At 41.3% G+C, this 16,335-nt stretch overlaps 1 protein-coding gene across 2 annotated transcripts in view; it reads right to left on the bottom strand.

Moving 5' to 3' along the window:
* Positions 1-299: 299 nt before the first annotated feature.
* LOC117810954 (tyrosine-protein kinase CSK) overlaps positions 300-16,335 on the bottom strand; it is a 66,349-nt gene continuing 50,313 nt past the window's right edge. For both annotated transcript variants that reach the window (XM_034680969.1, XM_034680970.1), the window contains exons 5-13: positions 11,947-12,166; positions 7,413-7,506; positions 6,743-6,808; positions 6,531-6,630; positions 6,251-6,341; positions 3,302-3,375; positions 2,405-2,600; positions 2,010-2,096; positions 300-1,614 (exon numbers count right to left, since the gene is read on the bottom strand). In XM_034680969.1, the coding sequence (XP_034536860.1) occupies positions 1,432-1,614; positions 2,010-2,096; positions 2,405-2,600; positions 3,302-3,375; positions 6,251-6,341; positions 6,531-6,630; positions 6,743-6,808; positions 7,413-7,506; positions 11,947-12,166 (1,111 nt within the window). In that variant the 3' untranslated portion in view covers positions 300-1,431. The remainder of the gene's footprint in view (positions 1,615-2,009; positions 2,097-2,404; positions 2,601-3,301; positions 3,376-6,250; positions 6,342-6,530; positions 6,631-6,742; positions 6,809-7,412; positions 7,507-11,946; positions 12,167-16,335) is intronic.

Below are 16,335 nucleotides of genomic sequence, written 5' to 3'. Positions count from 1 at the left end.
AATTATTAACACTAACCTGTCATTTGGAAATCCTTATGTCAAAACCTCAGGAGTTAGCATTTATTGTCCCACTCACACATTCAAATTCTACTCGAATTGTGCTCGCTCACTCACTGACTCACTCACTGACTCACTCACTCACTCACTCACTCACTCACCGACTCACTCACTGACTCACTCACTGACTCACTCACTCACTGACTCACTCACTGACTCACTCACTCACTCACTCACTCACTCACTCACTCACTCACTCACTCACACGTTCAAACAGAATGATGCTGGTGTTCCAACACAGATCAGATGGAATGATTTATTCATAATCATGATAGCATAATAAAACAATGAACATTGAAAGCACTGACAGTTGAACCCAAGGCCTCTCACACACAGCATGCACCACCCGACCCCAGTGTTCACAGAGACACTGAACATTCCTAACGCCAAGATGCCCCTGGCTCCTGAAAGTCCTCCTTTTTTAAATCCTCCTCATCAGTCAGTTTGTTTTCCTTGTTCTTTTTTTAAAATCCTTTAAATATATTTTGATATAAAAAACAAGCTCACGTATGATGAATCAACCATGTTTGTGAACTGCTTCTCCCTCTTCTCCTCTTATTAGAGTCCTGCATCCCCCACACACACCACCTCTCCGGGATGAACATGATACTGGCCCCCATATCCTCTTCCTGTTCATGGACACTTGGCAAAAACAAAGTCTGTTGGTGTGATGGCAGAGGTGGGGGAGACGGCACTAAAAAAAACAGTTCCCTGAAAATAAAGAAAGCAATAAAAAAAGATCTCTTAAAAAAGGTAGTTAAAAAATGAAACAACAGTCCAGTTGAAAGAAATGCTGGAGGGAAGTCTGGAGCTCTGTAGACTGGAGGCACTTTGGCACAGAGCGAAGGCCCCACACCTGACACCACGCACAGGGGAGGGAGGGACAATTAGGATGGAATGACAGAGTGCTGGATTCATGCAGAGATCCAGGAATGATGGAGGGGAGATGAAGAAAGAGCACCTGACAATCGTGGAGGAAAAGGCCAGCCTCCCCTCCAGTTAATGCCATGTTCAGGAGAGGAGGAGGGGAGGAAAAACAGAACGAAAAGGGAACTTGGACCAAGAGAAGAGAGAGAGAGCAGGAGAGAGAGGCAGGTTTAAGAGAAGGAAGGAGCAGTGGCCCGTCGAGAGAAGAGGAAACTGTCTGGCAAAAGCTTTACAACACAAACAGGAAACAGTCCTTATATGGAAGCAGATGGAGACTGGGGGAGGTCTGAGGTCAGGGGAGGGGGCACAGTTTGGCAGTCCCAGGCAGGAGGAAGCTGCTGTGGTCCCACGTCTCATCTACCTCTCCTCCTCCTGCTTTACAGCTGTGCTGGGCTGTGTGTCGCCCCCTTCCTCTCCCCCCTCTCACCCCCCGCTGGCCTCTCCTCTTCACAGGTAGAGTTCCTTGGCTCTGATATGCTGCAGCTTCTCCCTCAGCATGCGGAAGGAGGGCCGCACCACGGCGTCCAGGGTCCAGCACTGCTTCATCAGGTCATAAACCACGGGTGGGCAGCCGTCAGGGGCGTCCATCTTATATCCCTTCTCTACCCGGGGCACAACCTCTTTTAACGGCTGAGAGACGGACACAAAGTTGACATTTATTCTCTACACCAACAGAATATTGTATGAAGATGTTTCAACATGCCCGGAAAAGGTCATGACAAAAAAAGAACTGAATCTGGAAGTAGAACAAGTGATGGAGCATGAAGAAATAATTAAAGTCATAATTTACAGCAAAAATTGTGTCTTATTTTCATCATCTGCTCCAGCAGTCTGATGACACAAATCTCATTATTTTGAGGTCAAATCATTTCACTAATCCAGAACACAAATAAATGAGGAAAAATGAAATAAATAAAATACTATGAATAAATTAACTACATACTGATCCCAGCAATAAAGCCTGCCATCTGCTGGTACAGCTAAGACCTCATGGAGCCACAGAAATCTGCTGTTCAGATACTTACAATTCTAGGGTAAGGCACGCGCCCAAAGGAATAAATCTCCCAAAGAAGGATCCCATAACTCCAGACGTCTGACTTGGTGGAAAACCTCTGTTAAGATGAAAAAAAAAAAATCACAAATTAATAAAAGGGTTTGAGAGAGCAGCTCAGGTATTTCGTGTTCCCCCTTTCATCATGAAGGGGGTTTGTTTCTTGGTAAATGTGATTCAGAGCCTCTTATGAACAGACCTAAATTTGCTGTAATAAAAGAAAATATGTCATCCTTACTTAAAGTCATCCTTGTCCCTTCAGTTTTTTCGTGAGAGTTTAAGTGGGTGAATCACTTCATAACAAATACTAAGGAAAGGAAAACATACCAGCCTTGGATCCTAACCCGTCCAACACTTGTCTTGTCTCACCTTCTCTCTTAGTGCTTCAGGGGAGGTCCACTTGACGGGCAGCTTGGCAGTGTCCTGTATGGAGGAGGCCTCCTTAGTGAGGCCAAAGTCGCTGACCTTTGCAATGTTGTCGTCAGACACCAGCACGTTACGAGCTGCCAGGTCTCTGTGAACAAAGTTGTTTGCCTCCAAGTACTCCATGGCCTCACACACATCACTGCGTAACACACAGGGAGATAGGAGTGAGGATGAGTGAGGAGTGGATGAATGAGATAATAACAAACCGACAGGTGTGCACTGACTCCTTGATCTATATAGAGGCTGTTGTTTCAACTTTTATAGGCTGCTACCATGACCCCTCAAATGGTAATGGTACAGCATAAAGACTGTTTAATGCAAAGAAACGTCAAGGAGAAAGTACACAGGCTTTATTAGAATAATATGCAATACTTTTCTCCTTTACTAGCTTTATGCTCATGAAGTTCAAGCCTTGCAGTTGCACTTCTCTTACAAGTTTATTCAAGGGTCACATAAATGTTGAAAACTTCCCTGTCAATGTGATTATTTATGCACATTGATCTGCTTCCTGCCTCACAGTGCTTGCACTTATCTAAGCTGTTCTGGGTTACAGCATCAGCTAAATACGTGTTAAATTAAAAATAAATGAAGACTTCAAGGCACTTGACTTTCAGATAAAGCAGCTATTTATCAAGAAAAACATCCTGCAGGCCCGTTTCTGTAAACAAATGGCTCTTTTATGCTCCCAGTGAAGAGCGTGACACTGCTCTTTTCAAAGTCTTTTCAAACCCTGACAGCTGAAGAGTAGCAGTTTAGCTTGAGACCCTGAGCTGTGCTGATTAAACATTTGTCTTCTCTACAAATGTAATGAATGCTTGAACAGAGCTCAAGAGGACTCACAGAGAGAACTTGAGTAAGCAGTCTCCGCCGAGCACGGTCCGCCCCCGAGAGCGCAGGTAGTCCACCAGGCTGCCCTGTGAAACAGACGAGATTATTAACACACCATGCAGACAACATGAAGGTGTTCAGCATGTTCAATAAATACCTGACATGATATTCAAAGTAAGAGTTACAACGTTTACACTTATTTTGTTTCAGCTAGAGTTACAAGAGAAGATTTGCTGTTCTTACATCTGGGAAGTAACTTACAGCTTTAACCAGGAAGCTTAGCATAGCATCAACCTGGAAACAGGGGAAACAGCTAACATGGCTTTGTTGAACACTTCCAAATTGAACAACCGGTCCCTCTGATAATAATGATTTAACACTTTTTGTTTAATTGTGTATCTCTGTGTTGTTTTGTGTATATTGTAGGGTTGTCACAATACCAGAATTTTGAACCTCTATATGATACCAGTACAAACCAAATGATAATGATTCCAGGGAAACAAAAACTAATACTTTTCTTTTTATTAACACACTCTCAAACAGTGCTGGAAAAGAAAAACCAAACCATCATTTGGCCTTGTATTAATGCTTAAAATTGGCATATTAAATATAATGTTCATTCAAAATAATTTATAGAACCAAAATAAAACAATCATTTTCCCCTCAGAGTTATCATTCCTAATCCATGAGTGTGTGGTATGTGTATCTGCACAGACTCTTCTGTGTTCCTGCATTTTTAAAGTTTCTTATTTTGGACACATCACGGTATAGCATCAGTCATTGAGATGATAGTTCATGCTTTTGTTTCATCTCGTTTAGACTACTGTAATTCTTCCTTCACGTCTTTGAACCGCCTACAAGTGGTCCAAAACGCTGCAGCTAAGATCCTCACAAAATCATCCAGAAGGTCCCATGTCACACACCCATACATAAGTCTTTTCATTGGCTCCCCATTAAGCTCCGAATCCAGTTTAAAACTCTTGTGACTGTGTATAAAGCAATACATGGTCAGACTCCAGCATATATAGGAGAACTGCTGAAGCCGTATAACTCCAGCAGGACTCTGAGGTCCTCTAATCCTCTAATTAAAAACTATGGGTGACTGTGCTTTTGAGGTTGTTGCTCCACAACTTTGGAACAGTATTCCACTGGAACTGAGAGCTGTGGACACTGTGGCCATTTATAAAAAGCAGTTGAAAACCCATTTATTTAGACAAGCATTTGATTGACCTGTCTGTTTTATGTCTGTTGTGTTTATGTATTTTGTCTACTTCCATGTAATTCTTGCTATGTCTTGCTTGTTGCTTTCTATTCTGTTATTGTGAAGCACTTTGTGACGCCTGTTCTAGAAAGTTGCTACATAAATAAACTGTATTATTCTTATCATTATTATTATTGTTATTGTTATTTTATTATTATTATTATTATTATTATTATTATTATTATTATTATTATTATTATTATTATTATTATCTGGACTGATAGAAAACACAAAGGGACCAGGTGACATCGCTGTCTCTCGCCTCTGCTCTCCGTCTGTCTGCAATGTATTCATTGTTTTCAGGCGCCAAAGAGACTTAACACAATGTCTGTATTTGCCGACCTGTGAGTCACAACCATTTGTGTTGTGTCTGGGTTTTGTGAAAGCTTCAGGTGTGACAGTGAGCAGAGTGTTTGCACAGAGTTGTGGATTTCTAAATTAGTTCATTAGAGCGTAACCGCTGTGACACAGTTAGAGATGATGTCTTATTTCTCAGCCTTGCCTCTTTGTTTAACCACAACACACTCTCATTCTCTCTTTACTTCCTCTTTGATTTGATTGACCGCAGCTTCCCCTCTCTCACACAGCTGTAGGTTGAAAGCATGAGTTTAGACCCGTTTCTGTTTTTTTAATACGTTTCTGTTCTTTTCAGTACTATTAAACTTAAAAAGTAATGGTTATTGCACTGTTATAAAGCATGCAGTATCAAAAAGTATCAAAGTGTGGAAAAACGTAACAACCTCTTGTATTTTGATATGTGCTTGACTATTTCTTGACAGCAAGCATTTGCAAAGCAGTGATTGGAGACCACAGACAGTTAAGAAACAGTCAAACACATCATTTAATAATATGGTTGGTAGCACACTTGTTCTTGCAATGTCCTGTTCTTGGTAAGTTCTGGTGCAACATTTTTCATTGGTTTTCTAAACAATAACAAATAACCATTCAGCCTGATAGTAACCTGGCGATCTTTGTCTGCTCAGGCAGGACGAGGGCCCTCTCTCCCCATCAGAAACAGGCCCTTAATACAGGCATGGTAGCAGCTAAAAAAATGTATATTACTTCATTGGAAGTCTCCAGTGTCCCCATGTTTCAGGAGATGGCTCAACGAAATGCGGTCTATTGTCAAGAGGGAACAAATTTGCTGTGAGAGACATAATTCATATAACTACTTTCTAAAAGTGTTGAAGCCATTTCTGTTGTTTGATGAGACCTACTCAGAATCTTTGCTGCTATGATAATAATGTCTTTTTTTTTCTGTATTTCAATCAACAATCTGACTGTGTCCCACCCAATTTATTCTGATTATTTTATTCCTTACTGTTAACATAGTGTCCGTACTTGTACTATTATTTATGTTTTGTTTGTGTGTGTTTTCTGTCAGTGTTCTCTCTCTTTTTTCTTTTTTTTTTTTAAGTAAGTAATGGTTGTTAGACCACAGAATCTTTTCTTTCTTTTGTACATGTCGCTATTGTTAGCATCTGAGGACTATCTGTGGATCCTTTAGATCTTCAACACCCTGCCTGTGTTATTTTTCATGGTGTCTTGTGTCTATTGTGTGTGAGTGTGTATGTTAAGAAAACAAAAGAATCACAAATAAAATAATAAAAAACATATATATATACTATGGTCGGTTTACAATTCCCACAGGTTTGATAGTTTCTCATGTGAGGAGACTTCAAAAATACATGTGGACAGACCTTAGCCATGTACTCTGTGACGATGTAGAGACTGCCTCGCTCTTCCACTATAACCCCTAACAACTGCACCAGGTTGTTGTGCCTCAGTTGCCTGTACAAAAAAAGAAGAAAACAATCCACAGTAATTATGCAGGACAGTATTCAAGTTGCTTGAGATATTTGATGAACAAATAACCAGTGATGGAGCATGACTTTACATTTAAGGACGCAAATATCTACCAATGTTCAAACATGTTTTAAAGACAGTGTGAAGGATGGAGAAATAACTGAAGGATCTTACGTCATGACAGAGGCCTCGGCGATGAAGGCCTGTGCTGTTGCGTCATTTTTGATACACTTGACCGCCACCTTGGTTCCTCTGTAGTCTCCCACCATCACATCTGATGAGGACACAGACAGGGTAAACTTTAAGTACAACATCCAGCACAGCCTTGGTGTCTGTGATTATGGCTCTGATGTAGAAAATGAATGATGCAGATATGAATTCCTCACCTCCAAACTCCCCTTTACCAATGGTCTGCAGGAGTTTCAGCTCTTTTCTGTTCAAGGCCCAGCCACCTGCCAAGACAAGACAAACAACAGTGAGTAGATTTCACCAACAATGCCAATCACGCTAAAATTCTACAATTCCACAAAACATGTGGAAAATTCTTAACATATATTGAGATTTTTGCAAGAAACACACTGACATTGAAACACCAGAAATACTGAACTATTCAAGACTCTGTTATGAATTTCACATCTCTCATTTGGCTAGCAAAAGAGTGCCACTTTATGAAAGATGTATCCTACATCTGATAGGAAGAAATGTTGATTTCTCTAAACCAAATAGCTTTCCCAGTCCTCTGTTGAGAGTCAGACGGGTCAGATGGGAACATGAAGAGAAATAAAGAGAGAAAGAGGTGGAGGAAGACTCTGATTGTCCTTGAGCACGTCTGAAGCCCAGCACTCGTCCCCAGACGCACACAGTTTAATTACCCTCTGCTGATTAATGCTATTAGGGCTGGGATGGTAGCAGATTCCTGTACGAAACACAGGCCATGTCTACTTTATGTTAGTGAGGTTAAAGTGCCAGTGTACAAACACAAGTAGAGTGAGCCCCCTGTGTGTTTTGGCACCAGTGTCCCTGTAGAGTAGAGTAATGAGCTCAGTGTGTCCTTACTCCTGGAGAACTCGTCCTGCGCTGCCACTGTTCCCTCCATCAACTTGGGTTTAATCAGCCTGGTGCAAAGGCCATCAGCGTCTTTGGTGTAATGCTGCAGACACAGAGGGAGAGAATTAATGCATAAAAAAAAGTAAAAGTGAGAGTATTCAAGAGTCAGGTGTGACTGTTAAAGACTCAAACACAGGGTCCCTCTTTTTGTAAAACAACTGTTTACATTGTTTGAACATCATGCACTGCATACTTTACAGTTCTACCTCGCTCTGACATCCAATAAAGATTGTTTAAAAGCATTTAACTACTATTAAAAACTCTGATGAAGAAGCAGTGGTCTAATTTACACCAATCAGCTCAGTTTTAAAAGAGAGCAGTGGCATTGATTTATATAAGCTGAGACCCTCATGTTAACCTGCAGGTGATTCAGTTTAAATATTTGTCATTGGTAAAAAGAAAAAAGTGTTTTATCTACCTAAACGTGTGTAAGACAGCTGTGGTTTCATCATATGATAGCAGACTAATTAGCATCATCTTCTGTGGTATTTAGATCTCAGTGGAAACAAAAATATGCGCTGCAGGAACCTTTAAGTTCTTTGAAAAGTGAACACGTGGGACAGAAAAAGCCCAGGTACTTTCACAACTCCTGACCTACATGAGTGATCATACACTGATGTACACTGATTTTATCTGAAGGCTGAGACTGTATACAAGCTTTGATATGTAAAAATAAATACAGGCTGATGTTCGCAGCAACACCCTACAGAGGAAAATGAAGGTAGTGATGAAAAGAAGATTCAGACTGTGTCGGAATAAAAGACGTCAGGGGCTCTGTCTTTTTGCTATGAGCGGGTTATCAGCTGGATCTGCCTTCACCGAAGGGAGAAGCATGTCTGGAGGGTTTACAGAATCCCTGCCTAATTTCCATTTGTTACAGCAAGCTTTGATAACACATTTTACTACACACAGCCATGAATAGAAAACAACTTCAATCTACTGAGGAAGGAATGATCAGTCGTTTGAAATGATCACTATGCTGAAGATTAATAATATGTGTAGGGTGTTTGAAATAGCATCAGTAGTGGCTTCTGTGCTGAGAGGTGTGAATGCTTGAGCATTAACTGTGGGAACCAGCAGCAGGCGGGCAGGGTGTGGGTGTGAGAAAGGTCTCTGCATTTGATCCTCACCCCCACTGCAAACCAAACAGACCCCTTAACCTGTCAATACCTGCTCATCATCATGTTGTTGATGGATACTGGGATGGATATGGTAATGACGACATGCAGCGGCAGCAGATTGTGTGAGCAGGGAGGTGGGTTTTTGTATTCCTCTTAATATTTCTGCTGGCTGTGAATCAAATCACCACTCAGTGATGATAAAGATATTCTTGATTCTTAAAATCAGGTCAGAACTTAGATTAATAAATTCTGATATAAAAAAAAAATCCTTCAAATGATAAAGAAATCAAACGTTTAAAGATGCAAATGTGTAAGGGACATGGTGAATCTATGCCTGTGGTCACATGGGGAATCATAGCTGCATAAATCAATATTATAGAAGAAGGAGAAGCCCCTTAACCAAGAACAAAGACAGTGGCATGTTATACAACTGCAGCATGGCGAATTGACCAAAGAGTGCAAGTCTGTGTCATGACCACCAGGAGGCAGCATGGTGAAGGAGAGGTCAGCTCCAATAAATTATTCAACTCAGTCTGTCACACAGGCCAAACAACAACAGCACCACCCTTTTTTACATTCATCTCTTTACAAATATTTACATTTCAAAGGCAGCTGTAACTGTTTGTGTTACATTAGCAGTGTTTAATGTGTCATGGAAAATGTTTCTCTGAAAATGTGCAGCCAAGCACGAATGATATATAATTGGTATAGCCTGTTTGACACATTACTGATACTCTCATTCAGTGTTTTGATGGGAAAGTGTTCATTCAGTGCACAGTGGGACTGGATAGCTACAGATCTCTTCATGTGTGATTAACACAGATGTATGTAACCACAGAGTTAGAACACTGAACGAGCATTGAAGGTGAAAATATATTTCATGTGCTGTTGCTCTCTTTGGAATACATCAGGGAGCCATCTCTGCCTCACATCACTACGTGTGAATAACACACATAACATCTCTGATTGACAGAAAAGAGACCCAGCTGTGTCACTATATACTCATGCATATAGTATGTATAAGGTGTGTGTTTGTGTGTTTGTGTGTGTGTGTGTGTGTGTATAATAGGGTCTATGTAGTGCCTGCTGTGACAGGCCAGTAAGAGCAGGGTAGCAGAGAGCATGCCGGAAAAACACTAAAGAATGTGAGGAATCTTGTCATAGGCTATTATAGAAGGAGAGAGAAGACACAGGGGAATTCAGGCAGGGGGGAGGATAAAGATATGGAGGGATTAAACTGAGAAAAATGGAGGGAAAGTAAGAAATAGAGATGGATGAAGAGAGAGGAGGAAAAAAAGCAAAATGCCAGGTATACATGAGGGAGCACAAGGGAGACGGAGGGAGGAGAGAAAGGAAATGGAGGCAGAACCAAGCCTGGAGGGTGTAAATGAGAGAGAGAGAAAGAGGGAGAGAGAGATTGCGGGTGGCTGATAACAGGAATGCACTGGGGATGTAGATGGTTTGGTTGCCAGCTGGCACATTCCTGTTGTCCACTTCCAGCGCCCCGCGAGGCAAAGAGATGAGGTCCAATTAGGAGTGTGATAGCCGCCAATCCAGCCCGTCTCTTTATCTGAGAGGATGAAAGGTCTCTCTCTCTCTTTCTCTCAACCATCATGTCTCCTCTCTTCCCCTCTCTACACTCTGTCCTCCCTCTGAACCGGCTTTCAGACATCAGGCATCGGGTGAGAGGATCAGACGGCTTTTTGAAGAATGGGAACATGTACTGGAGTCTGATTTTTAGGGAACCTCCGTGGGGACACTGAATGTGCGTGTGGGCCTTGTGTTTACTGAGTTATGTAATCACGACTGATCCCAGAGTAACTAGATTTCACCTCATTCATTCTAAATACTCGTATAAATATTTTAGAATGATTCTAAATCATAATGACATTAATGACTCAGAAGAAACGCAAACTAATATTTCAAGATTTATAGACCTCACTTTAATGACCTGTGTGGATCAGTGATTTCTCTAAGATCTATCCAGAGCTTAAAAGCAAAATCTAAACAAAGCCACTTTTGATGAGCCAAAAGGATCCAACAGTGACTTTTGGCAACATTAATTGTACCTGAAACAAACTGAGAAATAATGCACAGTTGATTAGAAAATCCCACCTAATGTACTATTCCTTCAAATCTTAAACTGATAATAATAAACAGCAACAGCAGGACACATGTTTAGACCAATGTGACATCTTCAGATCAGATTTTGTCAAACCAACACTTCACTGGCTAAACATTTTACATCATGTGGGACAAAAACCTTAAGTAAATCATTCATGAAAACTATGGATGTTCTTTTGGTCGACATCTTTCTGAAATTTAGATCATTCATAAGCAGTATATGCTAACTTTTTCAGCCCTGCTGTGTTCCTTAAAGACACTCTTTGGAGTTTTACCCAATCTGAAATAGTCTCACTCTTACACTGATGCCCTCTTAATGATCTGACTATGTAGTTAAATGAGATTATCAGTGAAAAGATTGGTAATTATTTTATACTGGATTTTAGTGCCTGTGTTTGCAAAGTCACCCAGAAGTGTCTATGTTTAGAACTCTGCTTGTAGCATTTGGCACTAAGACATAAGTCAGCAAAAGGTGCAGTTTCAATTTATTTTGACATAATGTTTATCACGGCACATTTGATAACAGGGCTGAGACGGGTAACATTAAAGGTACGGGAATATTTAGTGGTATCTAGCAGTCAGATTCTAGATCCAAACACTCCCTTGCTCCGCCCTCCTGTTGGTGAAGCAAAGGTGGCCTTCGAGGACAACAAGCTCTTCTGATGCATTAGAAGTAAGATACTCCTAAAGTTTTTACCATCAAAAACTTCTATCAATACAAATTATTTTGTGCACAACTGCTTTCTTCTTCTTCTTCTTCTTCTTCTTCTTCATACTAATTTTAAGTTGACAGAACCAAAACAAGTGTGATTATTCAGGTGATTATTCACTAATTTAAACATGGTTATTATATTTAATTTCTACCAAGTCAGCTCTGCTTAATGCCATCCAATACTACACAAGTATAATTAAATCTGAGGCCTGTATTCAGTCAAGTTGCTCCAGTATCTTCTGGAACAACTTGACAGAATTAAGACATTTATGACAGAATGTCGGGAGTCAGAGATCTAAGTGTCTTATAACCAACTCTAAGAGGTTTTCTGTAGTTCAGCTGAACCTTTCAGTTCTTTTTATTCTAAAATGAAAGACATGTCAACCAACTGGCACTGTTAATAAGTGGCAAATTATCCCTTTCATCTGCCAGACTGAGAGCAAAGAGAATTATAGGTATTGAGGAACATTATGCTGAAGAAAAATTTGAGGCTTGAATGACGGCTTTATTTTCTGCTGTCCCTCACCTCAACCAGCTGCATGAGGTTCTCAAAGTACTCCTCCTCGTCAATGGTGAGCTTGCCGTTGTGGTAGATGATGCGGTAGTGCTCCACCTTGCCGTCGCAGCTGACGCACAGGGTGTAATCTCCGGGGTAGTTGGTGCTTTCTCTCACTAGGAACAAACCCGTCTCTGGAGGATAGAGGAGGCGCTCGGCCTGCTCCCGAGTTATCTTCCCATGAAACCATCTGAAAAAACAAGGGGAGAAGGAACGTTAGGAGGGAGGAGGCAGGACATCAAACATCAAGAGGTGCAAATGGGGACAAAGAAAGTTAGGGCAAACACGGCGCACAAGTTCAGGTTCTTATGGTGGACTACAAAGAGACATGTCTGATCTGTGTACAGACATATTGTATGTGTCACTTCTTTTGGAAAACCACCAGCATCAGATCATCTTTAAATAGTTCACAAAACATGTCCACAGGTTTTTATCTTCTCGACACTCATCCTGCAGCTCATTTGCAACTTCAACCAGACAGATGGCTCCACTTCCACATACCACAGCACCACAGCACTCCACTGAAACAGGAATTGAGAAAACACAAGTGATAGGAAGCCGGCAGCAGCACTTCCAGTCTGTGCAGCTCAAGCGGTGCATGGGTGGGGCCAGTGAGAAAGTACCTGAACCCAAACAACAGGAAGCATGGTGCTCACAAACACACATGCACGCCCACACACATACAAAGAGAAGCCTGAGGCAGGGAGGGGAACTGACACACAGCCACTACAATAACAGGAAAGTGCAAAAACTGCTCAGACATGGTGGGCTGGACAGAACCAAGTCTCCCAGCACAGCAGGGAAAATGATAAACTCACGCTGAGGCTGAAAATCACTTCATGCTCTGAGGAAAAATAAAGCTCTTGCTTCCTTATTTAGAAGATCAATATATAACCCTGCTTGACACTCACCATATGGCCTGCTAGATCCATCTATAGGCTACTAATGGATGGATTAGACAGCTGCATTACTCTGAGTATGTTTGCATGCACAGCAGAATCCTGGATTTCGGTCTTACCCTGGTTTTGTGCATGAATCTTACATCACAGCACTGAGCCATGTTTCTGAACATCTGTGTGCAGCTGTCTTTAACATCCATCCTTTTCCTTCTACATCTCTTGTGTTAGGATTAAGACACAGCTCAAGTGAGGCCCTATCTATTCTCTATATGTTCCTTTTCCTAGCAGTGTTTTCCTGCTCCTCTTGGGGGATCCTGGGGTGTTCCTAGAGGAAGTGAGATACAAAATCCTTTCACTGTGTTTGAAGTTGCTGTGAAGGCATCCTGATCAGATCACGAATCAGATCAGATAACGAACCACCTTGGCTGGCTTATTTTGATCTGATCGAGTATTTGCTCTCTATGACTTCAGTTCTGACGTTTAAACATTTTGAAGGAGTCAACTCTCACTTCATTTCTCTTAGGTTCTCACTAAATTATCTCAACAATGGACACAGAATGTCTGAATCCACAGCATTTAGAGTTATGGTCTGCATCAACCAATCAGATGCTCACTTTCTTGATGTTAATCAATGTTTTGTCTTTGTTTTGATTCTGACTATCACTGAAGTTGGGACTGCACCTGCAAGCACAAAAGCTTTTGTGAAACCTTGATAATCTGGGGATGAACCAGAAATCGCAACATGAACACTTCCAATAAACAAATTGTGAGTCAAAATTTCTCACAATGAATAGGAAGATTTCCTTGATGTAAAAAGGCAATGCTTTCTTGTGTAAAATGTACCTGTTGGAGAGAGGCCTGGGTACAATGGCTATGTTTACAAAATGTAATTGCAGTTAGATCAAAGCTGGGGTTGGTAGTTAGATTTAGATACACTTTTTTTTATATTGGTTAAAATGATCTTTATGTCCCGATGCAATGGCAATCAATACATAATGTGTTCTTTAAAAAGAGTTAAAAAAAGACGTTATCTACAGCCGGAGTAAACCTGGGAAAACACCAACCAATCCCTGCCATCAGGAACCAAATTATGAAACCGATGAAATCCCGTCCTGCCGTTCTTCCCGCCTCCTGCGCGTACATTTCATGTTTGTTTGTGTTTTTAACTTTCACTATGATAATGTTTTGGTGTTTTCTTACCGCTGAGTGAGACATGAGTTGATGTAGTGTAAAACACAAACGATGTGGTGAGGACCGGTTTTGAATCAGTCACGATCATATGGTCGCAAGTCAGCGGCGCTCGTGCATGTGAGCGGGGGCGTCATTTTGGAGGAGGTCCGAGGGGAGGGGGGGAGGGGTTAGATGGTGTCCTGAGGAAATGCTATATTCAAATTCATGCTATTTTTCTGTGACTACCAACCCTAGCTTTAAGCCTATACTAGCTTACAGAAACCATCAGATTACTTGTTTCCAATTTTGTGTTAAAAAAAAAAAAGCTCCTTTGGATTTATTTTGGATTCAGGTTGAACAAACAGAGAGTTAAGAGTTAAAGCTGATTATCTCAAGTATTGTTATTTTTTTGCATCATATAATATAAAGAAAATAAATGAATCCTCAGTTTATTGTTATTGTAATATTGAACAATATTATCACATCACATACTTGTCTTATATATTGCAGGCCTACCAGTCTCTTCTCTTTGCCTGTGGCACATCTGCCATCATGTCCAGATTTCTCCAAACCAGGAGAATAGCTCAAACAGGGTTTATTACAGGACACTCCAAAAACCTCCTAATAACCTGGAAGACACTGATTATCACCTTAATTTACTAACACATACAAATTTCTCACTGCTGTGTTTCTATTATAAATAAGCCATCCAGTGACAAGACGTGTTCTATGCCTGAAGACACCTGTGCTTCTGAGCCCCAACACACCAGCATCTCAACACAGTATCACATTGATTTATGTCACTCTTTGTGTGAAAGCTCGCATTAGCCACAAAGTGTAGCAGCCCACAGGGTCTCTATCCATCTTGGATGGTGAATGGTTGGTAATCAACATCTATAATTGATTTAGTCAATTTTCTTGGTCTAACACCACTCCCTCCTCCTCCTCCTCCTCCTCCTCCTCCTCCTCCTCCTCCTCCTCCTCCTCCTCCTCCTCCTCCTCCTCCTATTCAGCCTCCTGAGACAGCAGAGGTCCTTGTGGCAGGCAGCTTAATACAGGTCGAGTTGATTAGATCAGTGCAGGCAGCTTCTGAGATGGACAGCAGCTCCTTAACTCCAACTAATCCGAATGTGGACGCCAAGCATGGTCAACCCACAGACAAACATAGACCTTTTACTGGACACACACGGGCTGCTCTGTGTATGGCAATTAACTACAATTTTCATGCATTACATCACAGGGATATAAAAAGGCACAAAAATGTGGTAAACAACTTGATGGGGACAACAGTGAAGCAGGAAATGGGGCAGCATGTTTGAGTGCCCCAGCTTCTTTTAGGGTGTTGCTGTAGTGTACTGCAGATATCTGCCACATGGGGGCAGCAGAGAGAGCAAGCAGGATGTTGGTGAGGGAGGCTGCATATGCTGCTGAGTATCAGTTGGCCAGGGGAAGCATGGAGACCGAAGACCACAGCTGAACCTTTATGTAACTCAGAGAACGGGAGAGGTCTTCTCTGAGACATCTGTTAGTGATTCACAACAAAATCAACAAGTCCCTGAGGGATACTGCTAATGGCTCCAGAGGAACTACTTGTGATGACACGAGTATTTTAAAAAAACTTTAGCTATGCAGTGGTCTGAAATGAAGCAGTAAGAACATGAGGTCAGCAAGTGCAAGCGTGCATAATATTAAAAGTAATCTTATTTGTTCCTTTTAAGGTCACATATACAGTGGGGCAAAAAAGTATTTTGTCAGCCACTGATTTTGCAAGTTCTCCCACTTAGAAAGATGAGAGAGGTCTGTAATTTTCATCAGAGGTACACTTCAACTATGAGAGACAAAATGAGAAAAAAAATCCAGGACATCACATTGTAGGATGTTTAAAGAATTTATTTGTAAATTATGGTGGAAAATAAGTATTTGGTCACCCACAAACAAGCAAGATTTCTGGCTCTCACAGACCTGTAACTTCTTCTTTAAGAAGCTCTTCTGTCCTCCACTCGTTACCTGTATTAATGGCACCTGTTTGAACTCGTTATCTGTATAAAAGACACCTGTCCACAGCCTCAAACAGTCAGGCTGTTTCCGAAACGGCCTGCTACATACTACTTACTAATGTAGTAGGCAGTAGGTATTGCCTACTACATACTGCGTTTGAATTTAGTATGTAGTATGACTGTTCTGTCCGATCTGTCATGCAGCATGCTGAGCCAGACTTCGCTGGATTTCCGGTTTCGGAAAGCGGAAGTAAACAACGGCGAAGCCGATAAATAAAATGCTTATTTAGCAT

The sequence above is a fragment of the Notolabrus celidotus genome, chromosome 3, assembly GCF_009762535.1.
Source record: "Notolabrus celidotus isolate fNotCel1 chromosome 3, fNotCel1.pri, whole genome shotgun sequence".
NCBI classification, from domain to species: Eukaryota; Metazoa; Chordata; class Actinopteri; order Labriformes; family Labridae; genus Notolabrus; species Notolabrus celidotus.
The sequence above is the reverse complement of the archived record's forward strand: the minus strand, read 5'-3'. Positions and strand labels throughout refer to the sequence as shown.